Here is a 9,538-nt window from a genome sequence, read left to right on the forward strand (position 1 = left end):
GTATCTCAGATACTATAAGCAAAAGTTCAATTATATTTGGTGTATGGAATGATTGTAAGGTGTACATGTCTGTCTGGCTGGGTTCATATGACCTTTACCTCATTTTCATTGTTCATTGGACACATGATAAGTCTTCGTAATTTTGTCAGTTTATTAGTTAATGTAAGCAATTGGTCAACTATACTTGGTGTATGGAATAATTGTAAGATGTACATGTCTGTCTGGCAGGGTTCATATGACCTTGACTTCATTTTCATGGTTCATTGGTCAATGTTAAGATTTTGTTGTTTGGTCTGTTTTTCAGGTACTATTAGCAATAGGGCCACTATATTTAATGTATGGAATGATTGTAAGGTATACATGTCTGTCTGACATGGTTCATCTGAAAGTGACCTCATTTTCATAGAACATTGATAATGTTAAGTTTTGTGATCCTTGTAAAACCTTCATATTACATACTTTCAACATGAATTCAATGATAAGTAAAAAAGGCTAGACATTCCAGCGTGTGCACTCAAATTATAGTGCCATAATTATAACAGCTCTGAACAAATATTTATAATGGTTTATACATGTTGTTGAATAGTTCTTTTAAAATGAACATTTTGTAATTTTTATACGACCGCAAAAAAATTTTGTTGTCGTATATTGGTATGACGTTGGCGTCTTCGTCGTCGTCCTCCGAAGACACATTGGTTTTCGCACTTTAACTTTAGTTTAAGTGAATGGATCTCTATGAAATTTTACCATAAGGTTCAATACTACAAAAGGAAGGTTGGGATTGATTTTGGGGGTTATGGTACCAACAGTTAAGGAATTAGGGGCCAAAAATAAGCATTTTTGTAACTTCCAGACATAACTTGTCTGCTAGTGTACGGATCTTTCTGACATTGTACCACAAGGTTCCATATCACAAAGTGAATGCTGGGATTGATCTGGGGGTAATCGCCTCAAAATTTTAGGAATTAGGGCCCAAAAAAGGGGCAAAAAACAAGCATTTTTCTAGTTTCATGACAATAACTTGTGGGCAAGTAAAATTGAGAATGGAAGTGTATGGATCTTTCTAAAATTGTACTACAAGGTTCCATATCACAAAGGGAAAGCTGGAATTGAGTTTTGGGGTAATTGCCCAAAACGTTTAGGAATAAGGGGTCAAAAAGGGGCCAAAAATAAGCATTTTTCTAGTTTCCAGACAATAACTTGTGTTCAAGTGTATGGATCTCTCTGAAATTGTACTGCAAGGTACCATACCACAAAGGGAAGGCTGGGATTGATTTTGGGGGTAATTGCCTTAAAATGTTAGGAATTAGGGACCAAAATTTTCTAGTTTCATGACAATAACTTGTGTGTAAGTAAAATTGAGAATGGAAGTGTATGGATCTTTCTGAAATTGTACTACAAGGTTCCATATCACAAAGGGAAAGCTGGGTTTGAGTTTGGGGGTAATTGCCCTAAACATTTAGGAATTTGGGGCCAAAAAGGGGCAAAAAAACCAAGCATTTTTCTAGTTTCCAGACAATAACTTGTGTTCAAGTGTATGGATCTCTCTGAAATTGTACTGCAAGGTACCATACCACAAAGGGAAAGCTGGGATTGAGTTTGGGGGTGATGAATCATAAGGGGGTTAAAAAAATTTGGGGGGAGGGATTTTTTTTTCTTTAAAATTTTCCATTTTAAATTGGTTATTTCTGATTTATATATAAAAGCAAATAATAATGATATGGTTTGAATAGGTAAATTAAAAATTTATAAGTTCTTAGACCACATTCATTCTGTGTCGGAAACCTATGCTGTGTCAAATATTTAATCACAATCCAAATTCAGTGTGTATCAAGCTTGAATGTTGTGTCAAAACTTGCCCCAACTGTTCAGGGGTTCGACCTCTGCGGTCGTATCAAGCTGCGCCCAGCGGAGCATTTTATTTTTAATTGAAATCCTTTTCCTGAATTTGTTTTTTTTAGGAAGAAGTAGCTTCATTAAGAGGTCTAAAGACAACAACAGTTGTTGGTCATATATCAGATGCTATCAAGGCAGGATTAGAAGCTGATATCCATCGACTGGGAGTCACAAAACAGATGCTAAATCTCATCACAGATGCAATACGCAATCCTCCAATAGATTCAGGTACAATACTCCACCCTAACCGCCTAAACTCAGACACATTAGGCATTCCACTTTTAAAAATAAATAAAGTACAGTAATCAATCCACCTTTAGACTCGGGTACAATACCACTCCCTTACCATGTAAACTTTGGTACAATAGGTATTCCACCTTTGATTACAGTACAAACTTTGGTACAATAGGTATCCCACCTTTGATTACAGTACAATAGTCAATGCAACTTTCAATGAGAAAAACAGCCATATTTATCGGTTTTGCAACCCAAGTTGCCTCTGGAATTTTATGTGAATGGACAAAAATAGTGCATTTTGTTTTCCATTTATACAGCGTAAGTGTACCAGAAAATCTTTAAAAAAGATATCACATTAAAAAACAAATTTAATTATTTTGAATGGCTATCCCTTTTTGTTTGATAAGATATATGCATACTATTTCAGAGATTGGTAGACTGACCAAGATAAAGGATGCCTTGCCACCTTACATTGAATATAACCATATTAGGGTTGTCATAGCAATATTGGTACAAAAATATGGTCAGGAGTTAAAACCAACAGGAGAGCTGATAGTTTGTCCTTCATCACAAGAGAGTACCACTATAAAGACATCACAAGAGAGTGCCACTATAAAGACATCACAAGAGAATGCCACTGTAAAGACATCACCAGATGATTCTGACTGGTCATCACAGGTACAGGGTAGATAAAGCTATTATTTGTTTTTCAACCTTCACAGATTATATAAATGTATTAAAGATATGTATACATTATCCATGGTATTTCAAAACGTGCTTTTTCTCAGCTAAAATCTTATTGAAGGGAGACAGCCCTGAGGTGAGATGTAGCTGAGAAACATCCTTGAGTTTGGAATACCATTGATATCCTGTTTATTGCTGTGTTCCTAGGCAACCCCAATGATGTAGGCTCATGATATCATACATTCTCTTTCTCTTCACACCCACATCACTCGAGCAACATGATATGAAAAATTATCACAAAAAAAGGTCAAAGGAAAACTGTAGAAAATAGCGATAAATTTCTTTATTGAAATCTTCCCAGACATTCAGTAAAAAACTATTTTTTGTTGTCTTCATTCCACCAATGAAATCTTGTTTATGCCCCTAATATGAAAAGTCAAGAAGGGAGCATGTTTTTATCCCTGTCTGTCTGTCCAGTAAAGGGATCCTGAGTCTAGAAAAATTGTGAATAAAAACAGAGGTCATCATTTTTAGTTCCATTTTGAAAATACAGTATACTGTTTGTCCTCTCTACTTATATATCTGTATAAACCAAAAGCTAAAAAGAGTTAAAATCGCTGAAATGAGGAATTAAATCAAATGACTTTTTCCTGTCAAACTGTGAGTTGATGATGATTTTTTATCTAGCATTTGCTTTGTATTTGTAGGATGAAGATGAACTGTTATTTAGTGAGGAGCCTAGTCAACAAAAAATTAATTCAAGTCGGATAAAACCAACTCTACAGAAATCTACATCAGACAGTTATAACAATCAGTCAAAACCCTTGTTACAAAAGTCGTTATCTGCTGGCTCAAGTAGCCAATTTCAAAATGAAAAACAAATGTCTTTCACAGGAAGTCAAATTGTCAAATCAGAAACAGACTCTCAAACGAGTGGAAGTAAAAGAAAGTTACCTGACTGGATGTCTGGCAAAAAACCTATGAATAAAAAGATGAAATCAAACAGTTTATTCAGATAAATATATTAAAAAAAAACGTTTTCTTTTTTTTTATACATCATTTTCTTGTCTATTGTTGTGTATAAAGGGAAATTATATTTTATCCAATCATCCATCAATTCATTGATATTTCACATTTTATCTGTACTTAGGTTCCCCAAATATGTCATAGGTAGGGTATTTTTGAGAGGTTGAAGAAAGGTTTAATAATTTTCTTTTGTTTCCTCTTTATTATGTTGTCATATGTAGGAAACAATCCAGAAAAAAATCCGTTTTCATTCTACTTTTCATCATTTACCAATAGGCAAAAGAACTCTGTCAATTGGACATGCTTTGATACGATATCTGCCCTTGAATTTTTACTTGATAACATTTTTGTTTGCTTTGGAGATTCCGTATATCGTCAAGTTATAGGAATTCCAATGGGGACTAACTGTGCACCACTTATTGCGGACCTGTTTTTGTATTGTTATGAGTTACAATTTATGACTAAAATCAGCAAAGACCCATCGAAACAACATCTGATACAAAAATTTAACAATACTTTTAGATATTTGGATGATATATTGGCTCTCAATAATGACGACTTCAGTATGTATACTAAAGAAATTTATCCTGTTGAACTTACTTTAAATAAAGCTAAAACTAACAATGACCACTGTCCTTTCCTCGATCTTGATATCTATATCATTAACGGGAAGCTTAATACAAAAATTTATGATAAAAGAGATGATTTTTCATTTCCTATCGTTAATTATCCATTTTTAGATGGTGACGTTCCCTTGTCACCATCATATGGTGTTTATATATCTCAACTTGTACGATTCGCTCGTGTATGTAACAACCTATTAGATTTTAGCGAGAGAAATTTATGTATTACTGAAAAATTATTACATCAGGGTTTTCGATATCATAAACTAGTCAAAATATATTAAATTTTATCATCGGTATAAGGACATCATTCGTAAATATAACTCAACATGCAGACATCTTATACGTTCGGTTATTTCACATCCAATCTTTTATGGTAATATTCTTTTCAAAGCACAAAAATGTCAGTATTCACCTCAAAAGCTAACAAAACCTTTAAACAGACTTATTAAGAAGGGATATAGTTACGATACTGTTGTCAGGTCATTAAAGATTGCATATTTTGGCTTTAATATTGATTCACTTATAGGGTCTTTGCATCGAAATTAAACACATTTGTTTTAAAACCAGTTGTTGGCATGACACAGGTTATGTTCTTCTCATATATTTGATGACAGTATAATACTAAACCCCTAACAGGAGGGGTTGTGCCTGATATTCATATGATGAAGACATAATCTTTCAATCAGTTTAATTGAGGTCTGGAGCTGGCATGTCAGTAACTGCTAGTAGTCTGTTGTTATTTATGTTTTATTGTCATTTTGTTTATTTTCTTTTAATTCCTATTCAGACATCGGACTCTGACTTCTCTTATACTGATTTTTACAGTGTGTACTGTTGTGCGTTTGTTTTTTCTACATTGGCTAGAGGTATAGGGGGAGGGTTGAGATCTCAAAAAACATGTTTAACCCCGCCGCATTTTTGCGCCTGTCCCAAGTCAGGAGCCTCTGGCCTTTGTTAGTCTTGTATCATTTTTAATTTTAGTTTCCTGTGTATAATTTGGAGTTTAGTATGACGTCCATTATCACTGAACGTGTATACATATTTGATTAGGGGCCAGCTGAAGGACGCATCGGGGTGCGGGAGTTTCTCGCTGCATTGAAGACCCATTGGTGGCCTTCGGCTGTTGTCCGCTCTATGGTCGGGTTGTTGTATCTTTGACACATTCCCCATTTCCATTCTCAATTTTATTTGTACATTAACTGCATTATACTTCAGATTAAACTATTTAACCTTGAATACTTCAGATTAAACTATTTAACCTTGATCATAAATTTTACCCTTTACCATGATTGCAATATCTCCCATATATTTTTTATATGGAAAAATAGCTTTTTGTCTCGCCTTGACTGAGTCAAAAAGCGAGACATAGGTATGCTGTTTCCTGCGTCGGCGACTGCGGTGTCAACAATGTATTAGTTTGTGATTAGGTCTAGTTCATGGTGAACCACTAATGATAGGTCAGTGATATTTGGTCTGCAGTTGTATTAGCATTGGCACATCTCATTACCATGGAGATTGTTTGGTCCCGCCCCCTCAGTCAAGGTCTATTGACTTTGAAACTTTGCTTAGTTTACATGTATTAGTTTGTGATTAGCAGTTTATGGGGAACCACTAGTGGTAGGTCAATGATATTTGGTATGCAGTTGTATTAGCATCGGCACATCTCATTACCATGGAGATCATTTGGCCCCGCCCCCTCAGTCAAGGTCTATTGACTTTGAAACTTTGCTTAGTTTTCATGTATTAGTTTGTGATTAGGTCAGTTTATGGGGAACCACTAGTGGTAGGTCAATGATATTTGGTATGCAGTTGTATAAGCATTGGCATATCTCATTTCCATGGAGATTATTTGGCCCCGCCCCCTCATTCATGGTCTTTTGACTTTGAAACTTTTGCTAAGTTTTCATGTATTAGTTAGTGATTAGGTCAGTTTAAGGGGAACTGTTAGTGGTAGGTCAATGATAATTGGTATGCAGTTGTATAAGCATTAGCACATCTCATTTCCATGGAGAATATTTGGTTCTTACCCCTCAGTCATGGTCTATTGACTTTATAACTTTTACTTAGTTTACATGTATTAGTTTGTGATTAGGTCAGTTTATGGGGAACCACTAGTGGTAGGTCAATGATATTTGGTATGCAGTTGTATTAGCATCGGTACATCTCATTACCATTGAGATTATTTGGCCCAGCCCCCTCAGTCAAGGTCTATTGACTTCGAAACTTTGCTTAGTTTTCATGTATTAGTTTGTGATTAGGTCAGTTTATGGGGAACCACTAGTGGTAGGTCAATGATATTTGGTATGCAGTTGTATAAGCATTAGCACATCTCATTTCCATGGAGAATATTTGGTTCTTACCCCTCAGTCATGGTCTATTGACTTTGAAACTTTTACTTAGTTTACATGTATTAGTTTGTGATTAGGTCAGTTTAAGATGAACCACTAATGTTAAGTCAATGATATTCGGTATGCAAATGTATTGGCATTTGCAAGTTTCATTTTCATGGATTATATAGCCCCACCCCCTCATCATGGTTCATTGACTTTGAAACTTTTACATAGTTTACAAGTAATGTTTGTGTTTAGGTTTGTTGAAAGGGAACGACTTATGATAAGTCAATGGTATTTGGTATGCAGTTGTATTAGCATTGGCACATCTCATTTCCATGGAGATTGTTTAGCCCTGTACCTTCAGTCATGGTTCATTGACTTTGAATATTTGCATAACTTACATGTAAAGTTTTGCTATTTTAATTTCAACATTTGCATTATCAAAATAACAAATAGGTGAGACATATCTCTTTGTTAACAGTTTTTCCTGATTTTAGATTGTCTCACAGGGAGGCAATATTGATTGAAAATTCCAAGGCAATCAATTTTATATTCTTGTCTGTTTCTCAGGATCCTATTGTATTTATGATATTTCACTACATTAGTCTTAAAGGAAAAAAACAAAAGTGATCAGAAACTATAAATATAAATAAGTCCACTTTTAGGGACTGTACATCTTTTGATTTCTGTCTCACCATGAAGAAGTTGCATAGGCGAGACATAGGTGTGCTGTTCTTGATGTCGTCATCAATAATTTGCTTCTTTTTTTTTTATTAGGTCAGTTTAAGGAGAACGTCTAATGGTAATAATATTAAAACTAATAATATTTGGTATTCACTTGTATTAGCATAGACATGTCTTATTTCCTTGGAGAATTTTTGGCCCAACCACCCCCTCAGTCATGGTCTATTGACTGATACTGCATAGGTGACACAAGTTAAGTATATGATTAGGTCAGTTTAAGAATAACCACTCATGGTAAGTCGATGATATTTTATGTGCAGTTTGTATTAGCATTGGCACTTCTCATTTCCAGGGAAATAATACCAGTAAATTAATTTTAATTTTGAATGGTCATTTTGATCTTAACATCATCTGAAGAATGTTAAGTCTTTAGCGATAGCTGTGAAGGCATAAACTATATGTATAAAGCTTTATATTTCAGAAGGTAGAAGACCTCAATGCTTCATACCTTATATGCAGATTCCTTATAATGTTACAATGTTTTTGTCTGACATATGTCCATTGCTCTTGGCCTCATTTTCATGGCTAAGTGACTGCTTAAATTTTTTTTTATATGAAATACTCACTTATTATGAGTAAATGGTTGACTATATTTGGTATATGGGTTCCTCGCAAGGTCTACATGTATGTCAAACAGGGTTTAACTGGCCTCGACCTGATTTCATCGATTGAGTTAAAGTTTACATGATCAAGTCCGTACCTCAGATACTATAAGCAATGGGTCAACTATATTTTGTGTATGGAATGATTGTAAGGTGTACATGTCCAACTGGCAGCTTTTATCTGACTGACATCGATCATTTTCATGGTTCAGGGGACAATGTTTAGTTTTTGTGGTTTGGTCTACTTCTCAGATACTGTAAGCAATAGGGCCACTATATTTAGTGTATGGAGTGATTGTAAGGTGTACATGTCTGACTGGAAGATTTCATCTAACCTTGACCTCATTTTCATGGTTCATTGGTCAATGTTAAGTTTTCATGATTTTGTTAGTTTATCAGATACTATAAGCAATAGGCGAACTATGTTTTGTGTATGGAATGATTGTAAGGTAAACATGTCTGTCTGGCAGGGTTCATATGATCGTGACCTCATTTTCATAAATGATCAAAGTTAAGTTTATATTTGTTGCTTGGAATGATTGTAAGGTGTATATGTCGATATGGCAGTAATCATCTGACCTTAACCTCATTTTCAAGATTCCTTGGTCAAATTTTTGTGGATAGGTCTGTTTCTGTGATACTTTATGCAGCAGGTCAACTTTAATTGTTGTATGGAATAATTGTAAGGGTTTATTTGACCTTGACCTCATTTACATTGATCATTGATAAGTTGAGGTTATGCGAGACTCCTTGCAGGGCCGTAACTACATTGAGGCAAATGAGGCAAATGCCTCATGTTGGAAATTAAAAAAAAATATATTAAGTTGAAACAAAAGCTTGTCTTCATATCAAATTGTTTTCACGGCGAGTGTCTTGCAAGAAGCAACTTCTGTTCACCCTCTGATGTCGCCCCTGTTTTTTCGGGATCCATGTTTCTCATTTATTTTCAGTTTTCAGTGTAACTGTTGATTGTCTATAATTTGTTGTTATGTGTCTTATCTATTCACGGGTTTGTCTTTTGTTCATTGATTGTCCTTCTTCATGGCTATTGTCTTAGCGTTGAATTTCATTTGTAAATTAGTAATTTTGTTTTAAACTTGAGTTTTATTATATTTAAGGACCTTTCGTCTAATTTTAAAAACTACTTTAAATTGTAAAATATGTATCGGTTAGTCTGTGAAACATTGATAATAAAAAATATCGAAATAGCATAGTCAAAGTGTGAACGGTTGTGTGGTTCGCAATGTTACATGTCAACCGATGTCCAGATATTGTTCGAGAAAATGTTTAAATAAATAAATTTCAAAGTCACAAAAAAATTACACCAAAGTCTAAACACAATATAAGACCAGAACAGGCAGATCCGACATGAATCACCCGGTATACATAT

General features: G+C 34.6%; 2 protein-coding genes across 5 annotated transcripts in view; both read left to right on the forward strand.

The window, feature by feature from the left end:
* The window catches only part of LOC127728372 (band 4.1-like protein 5), a 238,305-nt gene extending 236,381 nt beyond the window's left edge, over nt 1-1,924 (forward strand). The window contains exon 20 of the transcript XR_007994107.1: nt 1,082-1,924. The gene's annotated coding sequence lies outside the window, so the exon portion shown is untranslated. The remainder of the gene's footprint in view (nt 1-1,081) is intronic.
* LOC127728371 (bifunctional 3'-5' exonuclease/ATP-dependent helicase WRN-like) overlaps nt 1-3,865 on the forward strand; it is a 68,715-nt gene extending 64,850 nt beyond the window's left edge. For 3 of the 4 annotated variants that reach the window (XM_052235701.1, XM_052235703.1, XM_052235702.1), the window contains 3 exons: nt 1,962-2,124; nt 2,561-2,811; nt 3,525-3,865. In XM_052235701.1, coding sequence (XP_052091661.1) covers nt 1,962-2,124; nt 2,561-2,811; nt 3,525-3,836 — 726 coding nt within the window. In that variant the 3' untranslated portion in view covers nt 3,837-3,865. Of the gene's footprint in view, nt 1-1,961; nt 2,125-2,560; nt 2,819-3,524 lie in introns of all 4 variants that reach the window. The other variant, XM_052235704.1, reaches the window with a different exon arrangement.
* Nucleotides 3,866-9,538: the final 5,673 nt, after the last annotated feature.

Source organism: Mytilus californianus, unplaced genomic scaffold, assembly GCF_021869535.1.
Source record: "Mytilus californianus isolate M0D057914Y unplaced genomic scaffold, xbMytCali1.0.p SCAF_2, whole genome shotgun sequence".
In the NCBI taxonomy this organism is placed as follows: Eukaryota; Metazoa; Mollusca; class Bivalvia; order Mytilida; family Mytilidae; genus Mytilus; species Mytilus californianus.